Below are 21154 nucleotides of genomic sequence, written 5' to 3' on the forward strand. Positions count from 1 at the left end.
GGGGGGGGGGGCGTAACACTAGCCGCAGAACACGTGCGTTCAGCGGTCAAAAACAAAACACTTGGAGAAAAACAGTCCGATCAGTCCGAACACAACAAGCCCACGGCCTCTCGATCGAGCGGCCGTGGGCTGGGGAAGAAGAGTCAGGCGATAAAGCACCGAGAACGAGCGTAATCGCTTGGCGCCTGCGTCCCGCAGGGGGCGGAATGCAAGAACGCGCGTGTACCGTGCATTGGGGTGCACGTTACAGAACCCCATCTGGTCAAAATTAATGCGGACTCTGTCCCTGCGACGTGCCTCATAATCAGATCTTAATTTAATTGATTTCACTGCGAGCGCGATTGCGAAAAGGTCGGGCACCCCACGCGTGGCAGCGGACAGGCGGCGTCGCCCGAGCTCAAGTGACCACGTGCTTACGAACTTAACCCGTTGGTCCGAAGCGTGGGAACTCAACTCGACGGCTGTGCTGGCGACGGGCTTAAAAGTGTCGTGGATAATTGTCCTATTGACCCACAGCGTGGGAGCGAACCTCGACGGAGAATCAAAGTTGCGGTGACAAAAGCTGCGCGCGACTGGCGCTGACGGCCAACCCTCAACCGTGGAATTTCTTCGCAGCCCCGAAGAAATGCGGAATCCCTGCCTCCGAAGCAGCGCAGAAAATCCGGTGCACCCTTCTTTCCTATCTTTCTCTCCTTCTGTCTGCTGAAAAAAAAAAAAAAAAAAAAGAAGAAGAGAGAGAACCTGCCGTGTGCGCATGGATTTTCGAGAGAAAGAGCACTGACAAAGATGCTTTAAATAAGCGCTGGAACGGCCGTCGACGAACGCTAGAAAATGGATTTTACTCGCCCAATTATTATTATTATTATTATTATTATTATTATTATTATTATTATTATTATTATTATTATTATTATTATTATTATTATTATTATTATTATTAGTGTTATTATAAGCTGTGATGATCTGGTCGAGGCCGTAGAATATTTTTCTTTCTTTTTTTCTTTATTTCATTTATTGGATTTCTTTAATTAAAAAAAATTTTAGCGGAACGCAAGGAGCAATGAACCGGACGTCTTACGTGGCCGATATTTCTTGTTAGTCCGTCTCGTTTCTTTGTAAATATTTTTTACTATTACTTTTGAACGCTTGCAAAGCAGGCTGAAGCACAGCTTCTTTTGCCGATGTATTTTTTTTTTTTTTGCAAAGCTTGCAAATGCGATGCAACACTGGTTTCTTGAGGCTGATTTTATTTTGATTTCTTTCTTCTCTTACACTTGCAAAGCTCAATGACGCCCATGATCTTGTGGCCGATATCTCTCTCTCACTCTTTTGATAAAGTTCACAAAGTTTGAAAAATGGCAGCATTATGGAAAGTGCAGATTGTACGAAGAAACGAGGTAAAACAATAATTCTGACGGCTTAATTACGTGCCATTACACGATCTAATTACGAGGCACATCGTATATTCGGTGTAGCCTGGATTGATTTTGACCATCCGAGCTGCTTTTAAACTCGCACCTAAATCGAAGTACGGGAGTGCTTTTGCCCCCGTCAAACAAAAACGCGGCCACCGCGGTCGGGATCGACCCCGAGACCTGAGGAGGGCAGCGCCACAGCCACTGGGCTACCGGCGCTGCTGGAAGACATGCATTATTTGAGAGGAAAATACTCCGCGGAATGCAACTGATTATATGAAAAGGAAAGGCATGAATAAAAAAAGAAATAGGACAGAAAGAAAAAAAAATTATAACACCACCGCTCAAGCCCTCCGTACTTCTCTTGGTTAACCAGTGAAGCTGAAACGTGAGGCCCCGGCGTTTAGCAGTGGGTTAATTCTGGCGATGCATTGAAGCGTTTCTCAATTATTGGTTACATGTTTGTGTTTCTAGTGGAACGCAAGCGCCAATGGTGAGCGGATGCAGCTAACCACGACGCCGAGCTAACTCGAGATATCGAACGCATGAGACAACGGCGAGCCGAGGAGGCGGCGTTGCGGGCGCAGAGTTCTACATGACGCCTGCAGTTGAAAGGAAGCTCCTCGAACGGCTATATATAGTGTTCATTTTAAATATTTTTAAGGTGCACCAAATGGTCAAAACTTAGCAGTGGCGAATAGCACAATTCTAATCCTTGATCTGTATTACGCGATGAGGCGGCCATTCCTTCTGGCAATGAGAAATCAAAATGCTCAACTGAATAATTAACATAATCAGGCTAATTAACATTTTAATTATATTACCCGCGGCATATATTTCAATCTACGAATTGTAGGCCGTAAGTTTGCAAGATAATTCTGAGGATGGCACTGATTTCGAGATATGCGCCGTCAAAGTTGCGACAAAAACGCACTTACTTTATTAAGAAAACGCTGTTTTATGCATTGTAGCACAAAAGTAACTGGAGCGCCAATGCATTTCATCAGACAATTTGAAAATTAATATCTCGAAACTGTTGGAGTTCTGATAATTCGTTCCAAGTGGATATGCCTTGCGGACTCAGCGGCTACAATTCGTAGATTGAAATATGTACCGTAATGAATTAATAGGTTGATTACCGTAATTTGGTTAATTATTCAATTAATTAGATTGATGTGTCGTAGAAGTAATGACCACCTGATCGAGTAATTTAGTTCAAGGGTTATAATTGTGCTGACTGCCACAGACAATTTTTAAATATTTGGCGTGGCTAAAAAAAAAACACCCTGTATGTTCCTCATACCACCATGTAGTGCGCTGCCTGTCATTCCCAGAGTTAGACTTGCTCATCATCATCATCATCGTCATTCCAATTTTATGTCCCCTGCAGGACGAAGGCCTCTCCCTGCGATCTCCAGTTACCCCTGTGCTGCGCTAGATGCTTCCAATTTCTACCTGCAAATTTCCTAATTCCATCACCCCACCTTCTTTTCTGCCGTCCTCGACTGCGCTTCCCTTCTCTTGGTATCCATTCCGTAACTCTAATGGTCCACCGGTTATCCATCCTACGCATTACATGTCCTGCCCAGATCCATTTTTTCCTCCTAATGTCAACTAGAATATCGGCTATCCCCGTTTGCTCTCTGACCGCTCTCTTCCTGTCTCTTAACGTTAGGCCAAACATTTTTCGTTCCATCACTTGGCCCGGTTGCTCTAAGATAAGCATATGGTGCCGCAGCACAGCGTCGCTCCCCCCCCTCCCTCTCTCACTCCCATACCCCCACGGCCTTTCGCGCGACAGAAGTCGCGTTTGCTCTCCGCCTCCGTGATAGCGCGCTTTCACTCGTACATACGGCGCGCGGCGACAATTTTATCAGCCCTTGGACTTTATACGGAACCTCACGGCGACGGCGACGACGCCGGCAGAAATCCGCTTGAAGTGTCCATACAATTGCTGTCGCAATAAAACTTGTTTTGTTTAATTTTGAGGACTTATTATTGGATGTATAATTATGTATATGAAACGTGCAAGTATCACCTGGCCGCTAAAGTTGGAGGACAGACGACAAGATTCTCGCTCGCTTTGGAACAACTTGTCGTCTGTTCTTGCTTTTCTTCGGATGATTCTGCATTGTAGGTGAGTAAACTTTATTGAGAGATGTAATATGCGTGAATAAAAGCCCTTTATGTAGACTTTATTTTAAGAACGCATTATTTGTGTAGCCATATCCACGTTTTAGACGAAGCCTCGTACAGCACCATCCAACACAAGCCTCGCAGATACATATCTCGTCAATGCCATGACGGCACAGCGCCCTTTAAGAAGCTCGCATAGACGGTGTGGGGTCTCACATGTGCTCTTGGGACAAAGGAACGACAACGCAGTAGTGCAGACAATCAAAAGGGCATTTATTGCACCTTTCATATACTAATACACACTAGCCGAATTACTACCAATTGAACATTCACACGGGCGCGCGACAAATCAAGGAAGTCCGACTCACCGCGACCCGATAGCGAGCGAATACGTTCGCCCCATGCTATGACACCATCGCCTTGTCGTTCACGTGTACAGTCACGCGAACGGTGGCGCGCTCGAACGATCCGTGTTCGTCCATACCGGTGTCCTGCTCTTAGCCTCGCGCGACGGTCGCGCGAAGCGGGCCGGCGCACGCGCGAAGCGTTCGTGCGTGTTGGTCGCCGATCCCAAGCCAAAGAGAGAGCGCCTCCGACCTTTTTCTCCCAAGTGACCTCGCCGTTCGGTGGCGTTAGCATCACGACACCAGCGCCATCTCTCGCAACGCGCCGCAACCACCGCCGGGCTTAGCCACGCAGAGAAGCCGGACTACAGGAGACATGCGGGGAAAACAACATCAGGGGACGAGTGAGAGTCGCGCATCCCCACAACGGTGGCACCAGATTACCCTCTAGTTGTTATAGTGAGAAACTCTATGTTGGCTACAGTGAGCTACAGTTACAGTACAGTGTTCTAGAAGCTTTGTAGTTACAGCCATGTTACAGTGCACCGTAACATGGCCGCTCAGCGCCAGTTTGGCGTTTCGGAAAAAAAAAAAAGCGTGCGATATTGGAGGGCGCAGAAAGGAAAGATGCTGAAGTGCAACCCGTGCAAAACATCATTTCGTGGGCGTATTGCGGTTCATTCACAGCCTGAGCTTGAGCTTGAGGACACACTCGCGGACTTCGTGTGGGAACTTCGTCAACGCTGGCTGCCGGTGACCGTGCATGCAATTCACTACAAAGCCGAGGAGCTTGCGCAGCTGGACTCGACGCGGCCAGTGACAGTCATCTGCCGAGGACAGTGCTGTAACTTCCGACGAATAAGTCTACTGCTCCGACGGCGGGTGAGCGGTGCCGTTTTGAAAATAAATGCGTGTCGGCAATTTTTGGTTGTTTTCTTTTTTTTCCCTCTTTTTTTCTTTTTCACCTAAACTTAGGGAATCAACCTATATTCCCCCTCGACCTATACTCCGGTTTATACAGTAAATACGCATTCTCACGCCAAGAAACGCCTGTCCGCACATAGCCGGATGGTTGTGCGCTGGCCGATGGAGTTCCGCGGTCCATTCCAGCTGCAGGTAAGCTTTTCTTTCTTTCTTTCTTTCTTTTTCGCGTGATTGAGAAGTGCGTTGTGTGCCATCGCTTACGTCATCGCGAAAGCATGTAATTTTAGAATCTTAGACGTGGTGGTAAAGGTCACGGTACGCCACGTGATTGCGGATCGGACAAATAGAATAAAAATGCCTCGAATTTTGTAGTAGGTGTCTCCAAAATATTCATGCAAGTAATGAAACTAAACTGGAGTGGTGCCTACAAGTCGTTTACAAACCTTGTCTCGAGTATACCGTCTTTGTATACCGGACGAGGGTTTCAGCTCCACTATTTTTGTGCCATGGCCTCTGCCGACTCTCTGCCGCCTTCTCAGTGGTAGTGACGGCCTGTTGAAGAGCGGGTGACAACAAATGTTTTCGAGCACTGCTGTGGCTTCAGTTACAAAATTACATTTATTTTTAATTTTCTATCCGAACCGATTTTCTGCAGGCCCAAGCGCGCTGCGTGTCATACTGGCGATCAAATCCTCACTCGAGGGCGCCTGGTCGTACAAAAACGTACTGCTGGTGATCAATCCTCCGAGCACAGTTATTTCATGTACAGATGCAGCGGAAAAAGATCAGCACAAGTGGCCGATGACCGGAGCAGGGAAATTGCGGTACGCGATATCTAAAGTGGTACATGATTCATGTTTCAAAGAAGGGGCGCCTGGCTAGAGCACTGCACGGGCTCGGGCTTACCCGAAAGCCCGGGCCCGGCCCTGCCCGTGGGCCGGGCCGGGTAGGGCCCTTTTTTCACGAGCTCGGGCCAGACTCGGGCACGGCATGTGCTTTTTGACCCGGGCCCGGTCCAGGCTCGGGTTTTTTTTTTTTTTCTTTTTTTTTTCGCGGGCCCGGGCCGGGCTCAGGCTTTGCGGGGGTGTTCATGTGACGTGAAGCTGTTATCCTCGCGCGTCTCGACTCTGAAAAACATGTCTTTTTTGGTCTCGGTCCGGGTTCCGGCCGGGTCGGGCGGGTAACGTAGATTATTTCCGGGCCCGGGTCTCGCCATAAGACTTTTTATCGGGCTCGGGCGGGCAGCCCAACGTAAAAACGGGCCCGGGCTGGGCCCGGGCTGAAAACATCGGCCCGTGCAGTGCTCTATGCCTGGCACTCGCGTTTTCGGCGTGCTAGGGAACAACAGCGTCGCGTGCCGCAATTTATCTGATCGGGTGATCGGTAACTTGCTCTAATGTTTTTCCGCTGCAGCTGTACACCCAAACTAAACATACATGCATACACCTGAAGCTAGAAGCTAAACATTTCGACAGAATTACCTGTCTGGTTGGGAAAATTGATTAAGACTTAGAGATTGACTCCAACCAAATAAGGAAATTTGCTAGCCCGACGTTTCGGAACCAATTCGGCTCCTTCTTCCGGGGGTATTCTTCGGAGGTGGCGGTGTGCCGCTTTTCTCGAATTTTCTCGAAAGCGGCACACCGCCACCTCCGAAGAATACCCCCTGAAGAAGGAGCCGAATTGGTTCCGAAACGTCGGGCTAGCAAATTTCCTTATTTGGTTGGAGTCAATCTCTAAGTCTTAAATGCATACACCCCATAGAAGTTTTAAAAATGCCATGCTCACCGTAGCTTAATTATTTCGCTAGGTGACGCCAGCAATAGCGAGTATTGCTCGCCCTGCGCCGGTCAGCGTGGATGCATCTTCGAACTGTTTAGAAATGCGGCCACCGCTGCCGGGGTTCAAACTCGCGACCTCGTACAAAACAGCAGAACGCCACAATTAAGGGAAACACCACAGAGGGTAACGAACTTCCCTGGTCTCCTTTACCTCGCACTGTCGTCGCAGAAAGGACGTGACCAGCGTACGCCTTTGTTCCGACATGAAAAAGTATTGAGACAAGTTGCAAAACGGGGCTGGTGATATTTCACGATGTCCAGACTTTCACAGAGTGTTAGAAAAAAAACGTAATTTTTGCCTTTTTTTTATACCGGCTTAATATAACATTGTAAAAGGACGCACGAATTGACTGCACGAACCACTAATAACATGAATGGTTGTGACTTAAGAAAGATCGAGCCCCTTGGTCCTCTTTCTCGTTCAATTGACAAATTCGGCTTTTTCAATCACGTTTGCCGCAAGCATTTTCCGCAAACGGAGAAGCAAGTTTGACTGGTCGGACATACCTATGCACAAAGAGACACACAAGGCCATGCTTTTTACGAGGGACTAGGATATTTATTTCTGACTTGCGCGCAACAGCGCATGTGCCGGTAGAGGTTACCGGACTGGGTGAACGCCTTGTTGCAGGCGATGCAGACGTAGGGCCGGTCGCCGCTGTGCACACGTTTGTGCTTGTTGTAGGACGATACGTCCCCGAAGGAGGCATCGCAATGCAGGCACCGGTAGGGACGCTCTCCCGTGTGTATCCGCGCGTGCGTCACCAGAGCCGATTTCTGCACGAAGCACTTGGAGCACGTTGTGCACCGGTACCGACCAAGCATCTTGCTCCTGTGTCGCAGCTCGTGCGAGTGGTGCTTGCGCGCGGAGGCGAACCGCTTGTGGCACACCAGGCACGTGTGCCGACTGGTCGACTCGGGCTCCGCCGCCGCCGCTGCTGCAGGGAAGAAAATCGAGTCAATCAATCACGATGTTTATGCAGTCATTCCGAATTGATCCAGGTACAGCGAAAATGCCACGTCTACGCTATAAATGAGAGACCTCGTTGGTTCAACAACGCTTTTTTTCAGATGGACTATACGCAGGAGAGCTCGCAATTTTCTGTCCCTTACAAAGCACGAAACAAAGTACGGCAGAAATAGATTGAAGCGCAAATACACAGACACAAAAGAGCACATGAGACACAGACGAGCGCAAACTACCAACTAGGTTTATTGACCACCACACGTGTTCATACTATGTTCACCATTACCGTTGCACATGCGCACAGTGCCTTCTAAGAAAGGACAGCTCTTTATCGGACAGGTGTACAGAAGGTGTGCTGATACAGGCTGAGCCTAATGAAGTTATCTTTTCTGCTTCTATTATCTCACGGGTGAGCCTATGGTCACTTCTGCTGACAACAGCACACTTTTAAAAAAGAGGTCTACATTGACAGGAACTGCAGTGCATTGCCAACCAACCATCACGTGCCGTTTTCTTTATGTTTAGCGCGTGTTCTTTCAAACGTTCATTCAAACATCTCCCCGTCTGCCCTATGTATTGCTTCCCACATGTTAGCGGGATACTGTAGACTACATTAGTATTACAGTGAGCAAAGGGTCTTTGTGCTGCTTATTAAATTCTGCAATCAGAGGTACGTTCGTAATCAAAGAGGCTGCAATAAGCAGCACAAAGACCCTTTTGTTCACTGTACTACTAATGTAGTCTACAGTATCCCGCTAACATGTGGCAAGCAATACATAGGGCAGACGGGGAGATGTTTGAATGAACGTTTGAAAGAACACGCGCTAAACGTAAAGAAAACGGCACGTGATGGTTGGTTGGCAACGCACTGCAGTTCCTGTCAATGTAGACCTCTTTTTGAAAAGTGTGCTGTTGTCAGCAAAAGTGACCATAGGCTCATCCGTGAGATAATAGAAGCTGAAAAGATACCTTCATTAGGCTCAGCCTGTATCAGCACACCTTCTGTACACCTGTCCGATAAAGAGCTGTCCTTTCTTAGAAGTCACTGTGCGCATGTGCAGCGGTAATGGTGAACATAGTATAAACACGTGTGGTGGTCAATAAACCTTGTTGGTAGTTTGCGCTCGTCTGTGTCTCGTGTGCTCTTTTGTGTCTGTGTATTTGCGCTTCAAACTGTTTCCGATGTACAACCAACAGGCCCAAATCGCTACAATTCTGAAGTACGACAGCGCCTGACAATAGTAAATGCAGAATGGCGGGACTAAGTTAACGCGAGAAAAGCAACTTCAGAACAAAGCCAAAATGGCACTATTATTGCATTTTACGTACAGGAATCGTTGAGTCCGCATTCCTTCGCCAGATCTGGACTCTGTTGGACGCGCTGCAGAATTCGTTTCCGGAGTGGCAGGTGTGCAAAGGTTTGCCTGAAATGCGATGATGTACACATCAGCACTAAAAAAACAGTGCGAGCAATTCTGGGTTCTTACGAGCAAAACCACTACACGATTATGAAGTACGCCGTAGTGGGGGACTCCGAATTAAGTGTGACCACCTGGGGTTCTTTACCATGCCCCTAAATGCAAGTACACGAGAGTTCTGCATTTCGCCCGCATCGAAATGCTGCCGCTGCGGCCAGGAGCAAACCCGCGACTTCCTAATAATGCTGCTCTGAGACCTCTATCGTCATTTATGCATTACACTAAATAACTCAATAAAACATTATTCCGATTCTGAGCTCAGTAGCGCAACGCAATAGCCACTAGGCTACCACGGCGGGTCTCAGTCCGGACAAGTTTCCGCAAGTAGAAACTATTTCGATAACAAACAACAGGTCCTTGTAATTTGGCGCTATGATGTTTACTTGTTCGTCAGGATCAAACTCGCCAAAGAAAACGCTTTCACGAGACTCGCACCAAGACCATAAGCAATAAAAATGTAAGCGGAAGAGAAAATTGAGAAACTCAATACTCTCTCCAACCTTCCTTTCCCTTCACTACAGAGCGTATCATCATCATCATCATTAGCCTATATTTTATGTCCACTGCAGGACGAAGGCATCTCCCTGCGATCTCCAATTACCCCTGTCTTGCGCTAGCGTATTCCAATTTGCGCCTGCAAATTTCCTAACTTCATCATGCCATCTGGTTTTCTGCCGACCTCGACTGCGCTTCCCTTCTCTTGGTATCCATTCTGTAACAGGGGCGTAGCCAGAAATTTTTTTCGGAGGGGGAGTCACCGGCCCGACCGGGGGTGGGGGGCGAGCTTCTGCTTTCCTCTAGGTCACGTGATCGATAATAAATATCGGTAGTTTAAGCAGACTCTATACATGTATATCAAAGACATGGGAACCCCCCCCCTCGCGTGTGCGTGTGCTTGTGAGGAAATTAAGTAAAAAGTAAGCTCAGTAAATACAGTAAGTACGACAGGTACAGTGGGCGTTTGGAGCAACGGTCTCTCATCGCGCCACTGAATGGACCAGTCTTCGAAAACGCATCATTGAGACGACCCGTGCGATCGGAGAAGACATCATTAATTGTTAATTTCCGTTAAGTGTAGATGGCGTCGTCCTCGTCGGGGTGAAGTGCGTTTCGCAAGTCAAGGACGGCTATGTATACGCGTGAAAATTCACCTGTGACCAGGCTATACCTATACTCCCATAGCAGTAGCTTGTTCGCTGCGTCTTTGCGCTAGAAAACGTAAATACGCGCAAAAACGCGTAAGGCTTTTTTTTTCCCAAGCTTTCGTCGCCCTGCTTCCTCATACGAGAGGGTTGCATTTCCTGCGGCAAGTGCATGGGCCGCTGTGTCTTCCGCTGTGTGCGAGCGTGCAGCCGTCATTTGCCTTTACGTCAACAGATTCAGAATTGTACAGAATATTTCACCGCACAGCATAGATATGGCATGTGTACGCATTTTAAGTAATGCGTGCAACTAATTTCTGCTTCACTTACGCCGGTGCAAACAGGAAGCGCCCTTGTACCTCACAGAATCTCGACTGATTGGTGTACTAGTGATGCAGGAATGAACTCCGGTCTTGTTCAGTGCATAGTGCACATAATCAATTTCTCAGGACGCGTGAACTCCGACGAGAACTGTCAGCGCCTGCAACAAGAGTTTACTTACGCTGTACTGCGCACAGCAGTAATCCATGCTTGTCGGCTGTCTGTTTCGTGCATTCTATTGCGAGTCGGTGGAATTTCACTGCTGTCATCAACCCCTTCGTGTGTACATTGCTGTTTTCGGATTCCACAACAAAACAGCAACTACCAGACTTCCGTAATTGCTGGCTTGGGATTTAACAACACAACAGTATTTACCAGCCTTCCATAGGGGCGCAATCGCAAACAAGAGACGTTTAAGATCCTGCGCGAGCGCGGCCTAACCGGCACCTGAAGAGAAGTGGCGGAAATGTATACCGGAGATTTCGACCCCCCGGGATCTTTAACGTGCACCTAAATCTAAGTAAACGGGCCTCGAGCGTTTTCGCCATCATCTAAAATGCGGTTGCCGCATTTGTTACTTCATTTGTTGCGCATTTGTTGCTTCAGAATGCGGCCGCCACATTCTCGCCCAAAACTTCACAGAGTGTCAAAGCCTTGACAAACACCGTAACAGTTTTTTCCATATGCAGACATGATTCGCTGTAAATTACCAACCCAAACGGAGGCGCCCAGGAATGAAATTGTGATAGTAGCACCGGTTTCATGAATTATGTCAGCGCGAAGCGACGAAAACAAAGGGTGGGTAAGTGGGGAGGGGGGGGGGGGGGTTGCGAAAAAATGTCGGGGGGGGGGGGGTTTGAACCCCCCCCCCCCCCCCCCCGGCTACGCCCCTGTTCTGTAACCCTAATGGTCCACCGGTTATCCATCCCACGCATTACATATGGCCTGCCCAGCTCCATTTCTTCCGCTTAATGTCAACCAGAATATCGGCTATCCCCGTTTGTTCTCTGATCCACACCGCTCTCTTCCTGTCTCTTAACGTTAGTCCTAAGAAATATTCGTTCCATCAGTCTTTGTGCGGTCCTTAACTTGTTCTCGAGCTTCTTTGTTAACCTCCAAGTTTCTGCCTCATATGTTAGCACCGGTAGAATGCAATGATTGTACACTTTTCTTTTCAACGACAGTGGTAAGCTCCCAGTCAGGATTTGGCAATGCCTGCCGTATGCACTCCAACCCAATTTTATTCTTCTGTATATTTCTTTCTCGTGATCTGGGTCCCTTGTGAGTAATTGACCTAGACAAACGTACTCCTTTACAGACTCTAGAGGCTGACTGGCGATCCTGAATTCCTGTTCCCTTGCCAGGCTATTGAACATTATCTTTGTCTTCTGCATATTCATCTTCAACCCAATTCTTGCACTTTCACGATTAAGGTCCTCAATCATTTGCTGCAATTCGTCTCCATTGTTACTGAATAGGACAATGTCATCTGCAAACCGAAGGTTGCTGAGACATTCGCCGTTGATACTCCAGTCTAAGAGCTTGAATACTTCTGCTAAGCATGCAGTGAATAATATTGGAGAGATTGTGTCTCCTTGCCTGACCCCTTTCATGATAGGTAACTTTCTACTTTTCTTGTGGAGAACCAAGGTAGCTGTGGAATCCTTGTAGATGTTTGCTAAGATATTCACGTATGCCTCCTGTACTCCTTGATTACGCAATGCCTCTATGGCTGCTGGTATCTCTACTGAAACAAATGCATTCTCATAATCTATGAAAGCCATATAGAGAGGTTGATTGTACTCCGCAGATTTCTCGATTACCTGATTGATGACATGGATATGATCCATCGTAGAATATCCCTTCCTGAAGCCAGCCTGTTCTCTTGGTTGGCTAAAGTCAAGTGTTGCCCTGATTCTATTCGAAATTATCTTGGTGAATATTTTATACAATACTGAAAGCAAGCTAATGGGTCTATAATTATACAATTCTTTAACGTCTCTTTAACAGAGCGTATATTTGAAGTCAACTCGTAATACACAACGAACTGACGAGAAAGCTTACAACACTGCATACCTCCCCCCGCGGCCACGGCGGCCGCATTTCGATGGGGGCGAAATGCGAAAACACCCGTGTACTTAGATTTAGGTGCACGTTAAAGAACCCCAGGTGGTCCAAATTTCCGAAGTCCCCCACTACGGCGTGCCTGATAATCAGAACTGGTTTTGGCACGTAAAACCCTATAATATTATTATTATTATTACCCCCCCCCCCCCCCCCCCAGTCTACCTTACGTACAGACACATCAAAACTTGGACTTGTTTTTTTTTAATAGGTTGTTGAGCATTGCTCTTCGCCGATCGACGGGGCATTACATGGGGGGAAGGTGGGGGGAGGGGGCAGCATGAATCATTGCAGTGCGTCATGTGACATAAATGACAAGAGCGAACAAAAAAGACCGAATTGAAAGACATCATATATCATGAACCAATACACGGAAAAAATATCGTCAACGGAAAGACAAAAAGCACAGCAGAGAAGTTAGATAATAAAAAATGTGTCATATATAAAACATAAATAAAATAAATATAAAGGTAATAAAAAGACTGCCTCAATATATATATATATATATATATATATATATATATATATATATATATATATAAGTTGGTGTCGCTGCCGCGCGTTAGGTCCGTATCGGACGGGTCCGACAAATCAGGCTACGAGAAATTGGTCAGCGACTGCACCTGTATTGTTTTGGTATAAATTTCGTCTGAATATAGAGACAAATCAAAAATCGGTAAACTTAGTGTCAGTACGGCAACTGCGAAGACGCTCAAATAATGGGCATATTACGATAAAATCGTAAAAGACGGCAGGCATGTAAATTACACAGTCCTCGCAGCGCTGTCAGAGCGGTCGAAAACGACAAGTTCAACATGCTCTAAATATGCGCGTCAATATATAAAAATGACCGTATGGCATACCTCGGAAGTTGCTTGGGCGTGCTGAGGTCCATCATCGCGTGTCGCGGAGGCATTGGTCAAGGCGAGATAGAGGCGGTTCCGGCTCGCATATGACTTCCGAGCGACGAGTGCATATAGTGGTTCACAGGAAGGAAGGAAGTGCCCTTTTCAGGGGTGGCTCTAGGGGGAGCGAAAGGCGCTAGGTACGCGAGAGCACAACTCGGCACCGCGCGGGAGGGAAAAGAGAGGCGTAACCATCGCAAACTGGATGCGTCCGAGGTCCTAGGGAATTCTTTGAATCGGTGCGCTGCGTCCTCATAGGCAGTGCACCTCAAGGAGACACCGTCAGCCGGCGAGGGGAAGCACCGGATCCCGTCGACCGTTGGCGCTGAGGGGTGCTCCCTCAAGGGCAGCAGAAGATAGCGCCAACCTTTCCTTTCCCAAATGAACCACTTAGTAACCCTTTTCCTTTCTACGGCATTGCAAGTACTGGCGACTGTCTGTCGGCGTCCTTTCATCCGCAAGATGACCATGTTTTGTGAAAGAACTTAAAAGAAAGAAAAAAAGAAAAAAACGAACGGTCAGAGTTCGTGGTTTCACGGGCGTTTGTGTGAATCCATCGAAGAACCCAAGCGCTTATTAACATTATCGTATAAAGGTCGGTTTCGAACTTTTCACAATCGTATAGTTTTTTGCACGTCCGCTTAAGTTACATTGTTTGCGCCATTCATTTAACGCCAGTATCGCTCGTGCTTCTCTCTTCACTAGATTTTTTTTTACCTGCTACTAAGCTTTAATTGTGTCGCACGTGGAATAAACTCTCGAGCTATATATATATATATATATATATATATATATATATATATATATATATATATATATACTCATAGGTGTTGAACAGCCCTTGTGTAACACTGTACGGTTTCTACGAATTCTCAGTTTCGCTGATCTATTTCCTCCTCTATCGTCAGCAGGTTTTTGCGTTTGCCTTCAACCAATCTTCTTCTGACCATAACAAAGTTGAAGGTGGCAATTTTCAGAACCATGCGTTAATTTTTTTTTTTTTTTTTTTTTTTTTTTTTTTTTTTTTTTTTTTTTTCCCGCTGCTGATCGAGGCCGCGGCGGCCGCATTCCGATGGGGGCGGAATGCAAGAACGCGCGTGTCCCGTGCATTGGGTTGCACGTTACAGAACCTCATCGGGTCAAAATTAATGCGGTCTCTGTCCCTGCGGCGTGCCTCATAATCAGATCGTAATTTCATTGATTAAATTGCCAGCGCGATTGCGAAAAGGTCGGGCACCCCACGCGTGGCAGCGGATAGGCGGCGTAGACCGAGCTCAAGTGACCACGTGCTTACGAACTTACCCCGTTGGTCCGAAGCGTGGGAACTCAACTCGACGGCTGTGCTGGCGACGGGCTTAAAAGTGTCGTGGATAATTGTCCTATTGACCCAAAGCGTGGGAGCGAACCTCGACGGAGAATCAAAGTTGCGGTGACAAAAGCTGCGCGCGACTGGCGCCGACGGCCAACCCTCAACCGTGGAATTTCTTCGCACCCCCGAGGAAATGCGGAATACCTGTCTCCGAAGCAGCGCAGAAAATGCAGTGCACCCTTCTTTCCTATCTTCCTCTCCTTCTGTCTGCTCAAAAAAAAAAAAAAAAAAAAGAAAAGAGAAGAGAGAACCTGCCGTGTGCGCATGGATTTTCGAGAGAAAGAGCACTGACAAAGATGCTTTAAATAGGCGCTGGAACGGCCGTCGACGAACGCTAGGAAATGGATTTTACTTGCCCAATCGAGCGTTTATTATTATTATTATTATTATTATTATTATTATTATTATTATTATTATTATTATTATTATTATTATTATTATTATTATTATTATTATTATTGAAAGCGCTGCCAAAGCACGATAAAGCACAAATTATTGTGGGCATTGTTTCGTTTCTTTTATCGCTTTAGAGCAGTGATGATCAAGTCGAGGCCATAGTAGAATTTTTTTTCTTTCTTTTTTTCTTTTATTTCATTTCGATTATATTTTTAAAAGAACGCAAGGAACAATGAACCAGACGTCTTACGTGGCCCATATTTCTTGTTTCTCCGTCTCGTTTCTTTGTAAATATTTCTTATTAGTTTTGAACGCTTGCAAAGCAGGCTGAAGCGCAGCTTCTTTTGCCGATCTTTTTTTTTTTTTTTTTTTTTTTTTGCAAAGCTTGCAATTGCGATGCAACACTGGTTTCTTGAGGCTGATTTTATTTTGATTTCTTTCTTCTCTTACACTTGCACAGCTCAATGACGCCCATGATCTTGTGGCCGATATCTCTCTCTCACTCTTTTGATAAAGTTCGCAAAGTTTGAAAAATGGCAGCATTATGGAAAGTGCACATTCTACAAAGAAACGAAGTTATGTGGTCTTAATTACGTGCCAATACACGATCTAATTACGAGGCCCACCGTATAGTCGGTGGAGTGCGGATTAATATTGACCACCTGAGGTTCTTTTAAACTCGCACCTAAATCGAAGTACGCGAGAGTTTTTGCCCCCGTCAAAACGCGGCCGCCACGGCCGGGGTCCAACCCGAGATGTGGGCCTCAGGAGGACAGGGCTACATAGAGATTCTAAAGTTTCATGAAATTTTGAGGGCCGTGAAAAAAAAAATGCTTTCGTTCGTGTTGTTTTTTTCAGAAAAATACGAAAAATTGAAGAAATAAAATACGATTCCTCAAAGAGCTATGAAAAACCCAACACATTTCAATCGAAGCTCGGGAGCAAGTAAATGAAGGCGGCGATGACACGTGTGGTCTGGCTGAGATCAGTAACTTGCCTTAGCGACGCGCATGAGTCGCACGACGTATAGCGTCTGCACCTGCCCTCGTAGATTATTTTAGCTTAGAATAATAAGGGCGCTCAATGGCTCAGTGAGGGCCTCGGAATTTGTCAGTCTCGATGCCTTGATCGCTTAACAAAACACGTTGCGGGGCTAGTCGGTGATAAATTATCTTTTCTTGAAGTAAGTAATCCAGCGCTACTTTTTATGAGAAGGACACAGAACTTCCTGTGTGACGTCCTGTCTTGTCTTACTGTGTCCTCGTCATAAAAAGTAGCGCTGGTTTACTTTCTTAAGAAATAAAATATAATCGATGCCATGAGCACGAGGGTTTGCTTAATTGAGTAATTAACACAATCACGCCAGCTAAAATTTTAATTAATTATTTTACGACACATATTTCAACCTACGAATTGTAGCTAATAAGCTTGGAAGGCATATCGACTTGGAAAAAATTCTGAGGATGGCACTGGTTTCTAGATATGCGCCGTCAATGTTATTGTAAAAATGCACTTACTTTCTTAGGAAAACGCTGTTTTATGCATTGAAGCACGAAAGTAACTGGAGCGCCAATGTATTTCATCAGACACTTTGAAAATTAATATCTCGAAACTGGTGGAGTTCTGAGAATTCGATCCAAGCGGATATGCCTTGCGAACTCACCGGCTACCATTCGTAAATTGAAATATGTACTGTAATTAATTAAGAAGTTGATTAGCGCATTTGTGTTAATTAACCAATTAAGTATTTTGATTCCTCGTAGAAGTAATGACCACCTCATCGAGTAATTTAGATCAAGGGTTATAATTGTGCTAACTGCCACAGCCAATTTTTAAATATTTGGTGCGGCTAAAGAAAGCACCCTGTGTGTTCCACATCCGCCGCGACGACCGCTACTAGCTCTGCCTCTCACTCCCAGGGTTAGATTTACTTCACGAGCACAAATGTACCCAAGAGACTGGACGGGAGGTCTGCCGCCGAGTGACAGCGTATACTAATGTAAAGCATGCATGCTGCATATATATCAGGCATATAATACGGAATTTGTGGGCCTCCCTACGGCAGGTTGTCTTTTTGTTCCCTTTCACTCCCCATTTCCTTATTATCTCTACATTTCAATTTAAAAAAAGAACACTTCGTTTTCCTATGCTTTCCATGGCTTCATTGTCTGTTAGCTTCAACATGTGGTTTTACAAAGTGTAGACATCCATCACGGGCTTTGTAAGTTTTTTTTTCGTTTTTTTTTTTCCTGACCACGAAAAAACGGATGTGCCTTACAGTCGGGGGCGTGTAGATCTAATATGAATACGCGTTCTCACGCCAAGGAACGCCTGCCCGCACATAGCCGGATGGTTGTGCGCTGGCCGATGGAGTTCCGCGGTCCATTCCAGCTGCAGGAAAGCTTTTCTTTCTTTCTTTCTTTCTTTCTTTCTTTCTTTCTTTTTCGCGTGAGCGAGAGGTGCGTTGTATCCCATCCCTTACGTCATCGAGAGAACATATAATTTTAGAATCTTAGAAGTGATTGTAAAGGTCACCGCGTTACGCAACGTGATTACGGATCGGGCAAATGGAATCAAAATGCCTCGAATTTTATAGTAGGTGTCGCCAAGTTATTCATGCAAATAATGAAACTAAACTAGAGTGGTGTCTACAAGTTGTTTACAAACCTTGTCTCGAGTATACCGTGTTTTTGCTGTTGCACATAATTTCTTCCATTCATTTACATCCGCCGCTTTTGGACGGGGGTTTCAGCTCCACTATTTTTGTGCCATGGCCTCTGCCGACTCTCTGCCGCCTTCTCAGTGGTAGTGACGGTCTATTGAAGAGCGGGTGACAACAAATGTTTTCGTGCATTATCGAGGATTCAGTATGCTACTGCTGTGGCTTCAGTTATCAAATTACTTTTATTTTGATTCTCTTCCGAACTGACTCTCCGGAGGTCCAAGTGCGCTGCATGACATACTGGCGATCTAATTCTCACTTGAGAACGCCTGGTCGTACAAAAACGCACTGTTGGTAATCAAGCCTCAGAGCACAGGATGCGTCGGTCCTCGGACGCTTCAAGTCATTCGCAGCTGCAAAAGAAAAGTCGTACGTTAAACTTTTACCATTCCAACAAAGACATTAACGAAAAAGGAATGCCAACCGTGTTCTTATACGGACATAGTAGTCGCTGCATAATCACCTTAATCGATGGACAACGCCACGAGTCCCGGCCCACGATCCAGTCGTGTATTTTCGGTGCTCCGCGCCGCCTTTTTCTCTCGGCTGCTTCTAGGGATACAAATTAACGGGCTTTTTGTAGGGGGTGCGGCCCACGCCGCGAAATCCCTGGGCGTCCCGGTTTCGCATTTATCCGAGTAAAGCACCTTGCCGCTATCTGCGCGTAGGCGCAGGCTGCGCCGAGTTGTTGATTGCAACCTATCGGGCAATCGGTGGTCGCGACAGCGGTGAGTATTCGCTTTGAAGGCCGCCGGGCCGGATGTCGCTTCCGAAAGAACAAAGCATAAGTCGCGCCGACACGCTCAGCCTTCCCCGTCCCTCCCCGCGCCTTGAATCCCGCCGACAGTGAGCGTTCACACCACAGCGCAGGAATCGACCGCAATGGGTTCTGTACTGGCCTCGCGAAGTGCTGCTAGCTGCGCGCGTCCGTCTGCGAATACGCAGTTGTAAACTGCTGCTGCCGGCGCGGCGTCAAAATAAAGCCTCCCCTGAAAGCCTTTAGGCAGCAGAGCTTTGCGAAAAGCGCGCTCTCAGTTTGCGTGAGCATTCACAGAACGGAATAGCCTGTACGCGAAAAAATGAGGAATGAGGAGTGGACAGACAGAGCGCTGTCTCTCCACTCCACCACCCACGGTGGCTTGACGGGGTGATATGGAAGGGCATAGTCTGATGTTATGTGGGGTAGATGGCAGCGGAGTGCACTTGTGAAACTGCTGTCAATATAGAAATAATGATACAAAGTAGAGCGAAACGATGGGAAGTCTCGCTGTAGAAAGACGTAGCCGGATCGCTAGCGGTAAGGGCATTGCGACTATGCTAAATCTGTTGAAAAACATCACATTTTGAAAGAAAATAAAAAGAAGACGTGTAAAAGAAAGTGGCCCCGTTCACTTATTACCATGTGAGTGATGTAATTTAAGCGATAGTAATAACGCGTAAGTTATAATGTTTCTGAGACAATCTCAATAAAACTTCGAAATTATATACGCAAATTATATGAGCAGAGTAAATATAGTGTTCTGGCGCATTGCTACCGCTCTTCTGTTAGCACGAAGGCAGATGCACCTGCCGCGGCTTAGGACGCGCAAAGCTGGTCATTACGGTTAGAGGTTATGGGTAAGCCTTGTAGTGCCTTGCTTTGTCGCTCTAATGAGATTGCAGTGTGAGCTGTGAGATTTTTAGGAATAAACACTAAAGCTCTAACCTTGGCTTGGCCTGAACGCATGCCCCTGTCTGCTTTTTTTTTTTTAGGAAGTTTTGTTGTTGTTGTTGTTTTTTTTTTTCGGTACCTGCTTACCTGCAGATTTCCTGATTTTATGTGGCGGCAGCTCTACTGATTGCCCCATGATGCTGAAAAAACATCGCGCTTTTTTGCTTTTCTTTTTCACGCATTTCCGAAAGACGGTGTTTTTATATATTTTTTTCTTATTGCGTGATAGTTTCTCTTTTGGAGATTTAGCCTGCGCAACAATCGCAAGGCTTCAATACGTGATACTTGGCGCTCTTTGGCCGTACGTGGCCCTTGCACCAATAAAATCCATAAATCATCATCATCATCATCACCAATACGTCATGACATCCACACTTCAAAAATAGATCAATGGCTTGCCTGAAACAATTGGACATGGTTTCAGCAACTGTCATTTGACTTTATTGGCGAGCGAAAGACTGGCATAGGGCGTGACATCAAGATTTAACCGTATAACTTTACCCTTGTCTCATTACGTTAGTGGGATGCGCTATAAATGAGCACAGCAAAAAGGACTGTCGAAACCAACACTGCTCTCTACCGAGTACCGTGGCTTCAGTGAGGTTCAATTGAGATTCAATTTCCCGTCTGGATAGAACAGTGACCTGTGACACTCGTTGCTGAAGGCAGTCATTAAAAAAGAAGAAGAAAAAAACGACAAAACAGATAGAACTGCGAAGGCTCTAATGGCGATAACAGACCCTTTCTCCCCCCCCCCCCCCTTTTTTTTTTTCTTTAATGTAGCGCAATTTAACAAGTAGCAACAGTGCGGCAACTTAGTCGAAACATTTGAAAATAGCCAACGCCATCTGCGGGACATAATACGTACTTGGGTTCAAGAGTGAAAGCGCTTATAAACTGAAGCTCGCAGTGTTTTTAGCGGAGATGCTCCGGACACCACTTAACGGAGAGGACAATTGCACCGCTAGTCGCAATAAAAAAAAAAAAAAAAGAACGAGTGAACAAAGGGGCACCGCGAATAATCATCCCGCGCAGGCTTCCAGCGTCGGAGGTTAGCTGCGAGCATGGCGTAAGCGTGGAGTTGCTTTCATTTACCACCGGTAAGAGCTATGCGCACCGCTCGGGTACCGCCCCCCCCCCCCCCCCCCCCCCCCCCCCCCCCCCCCGTGCCTTATTTTTTTTGTGGTTTTCTTCGGGGCTCTGGCCTGACTAACCGGCGCGAGTCTTGTATCAAGCGGCGGCCCTTTCAGATTGGTGTCCACCCGAGGAGGCAGAAAAGACGCAGGTGTCGGTCGGGTCTGTTTGCGAGCGCTTCGGCTTCGCAAAGGGAAAACGCGGGGAGTCGAGATAGACGTAGCG

General features: G+C 46.5%; 1 protein-coding gene across 1 annotated transcript; it reads right to left on the minus strand.

Moving 5' to 3' along the window:
- Positions 1-7081: 7081 nt before the first annotated feature.
- Positions 7082-19931, minus strand: LOC119453969 (zinc finger protein 70). Its single transcript, XM_037715994.1, has 3 exons — positions 19883-19931; positions 7266-7598; positions 7082-7167 (listed from the first exon to the last, which is right to left on the minus strand). The coding sequence occupies exons 1-3, from the start codon at positions 19929-19931 to the stop codon at positions 7082-7084; spliced, it is 468 nt and encodes a 155-aa protein (XP_037571922.1).
- Between the last annotated feature and the right edge of the window lie 1223 nt (positions 19932-21154).

The sequence above is a fragment of the Dermacentor silvarum genome, chromosome 5, assembly GCF_013339745.2.
Source record: "Dermacentor silvarum isolate Dsil-2018 chromosome 5, BIME_Dsil_1.4, whole genome shotgun sequence".
In the NCBI taxonomy this organism is placed as follows: domain Eukaryota; kingdom Metazoa; phylum Arthropoda; class Arachnida; order Ixodida; family Ixodidae; genus Dermacentor; species Dermacentor silvarum.

Coding starts and splice junctions, on each gene's coding strand:
- LOC119453969 (XM_037715994.1), bottom strand. CDS start 19,931: ATGGGGCAATCAGTAGAGCTGCCGCCACATAAAATCAGGAAATCTGCA. Junction 7,599..19,882: donor TAAAATCAGGAAATCTGCAG/GTAAGCAGGTAC, acceptor TCTTCCCTGCAG/CAGCGGCGGCGGCGGAGCCC. Junction 7,168..7,265: donor CAAGGCGTTCACCCAGTCCG/GTAACCTCTACC, acceptor CTTTGTGCATAG/GTATGTCCGACCAGTCAAAC.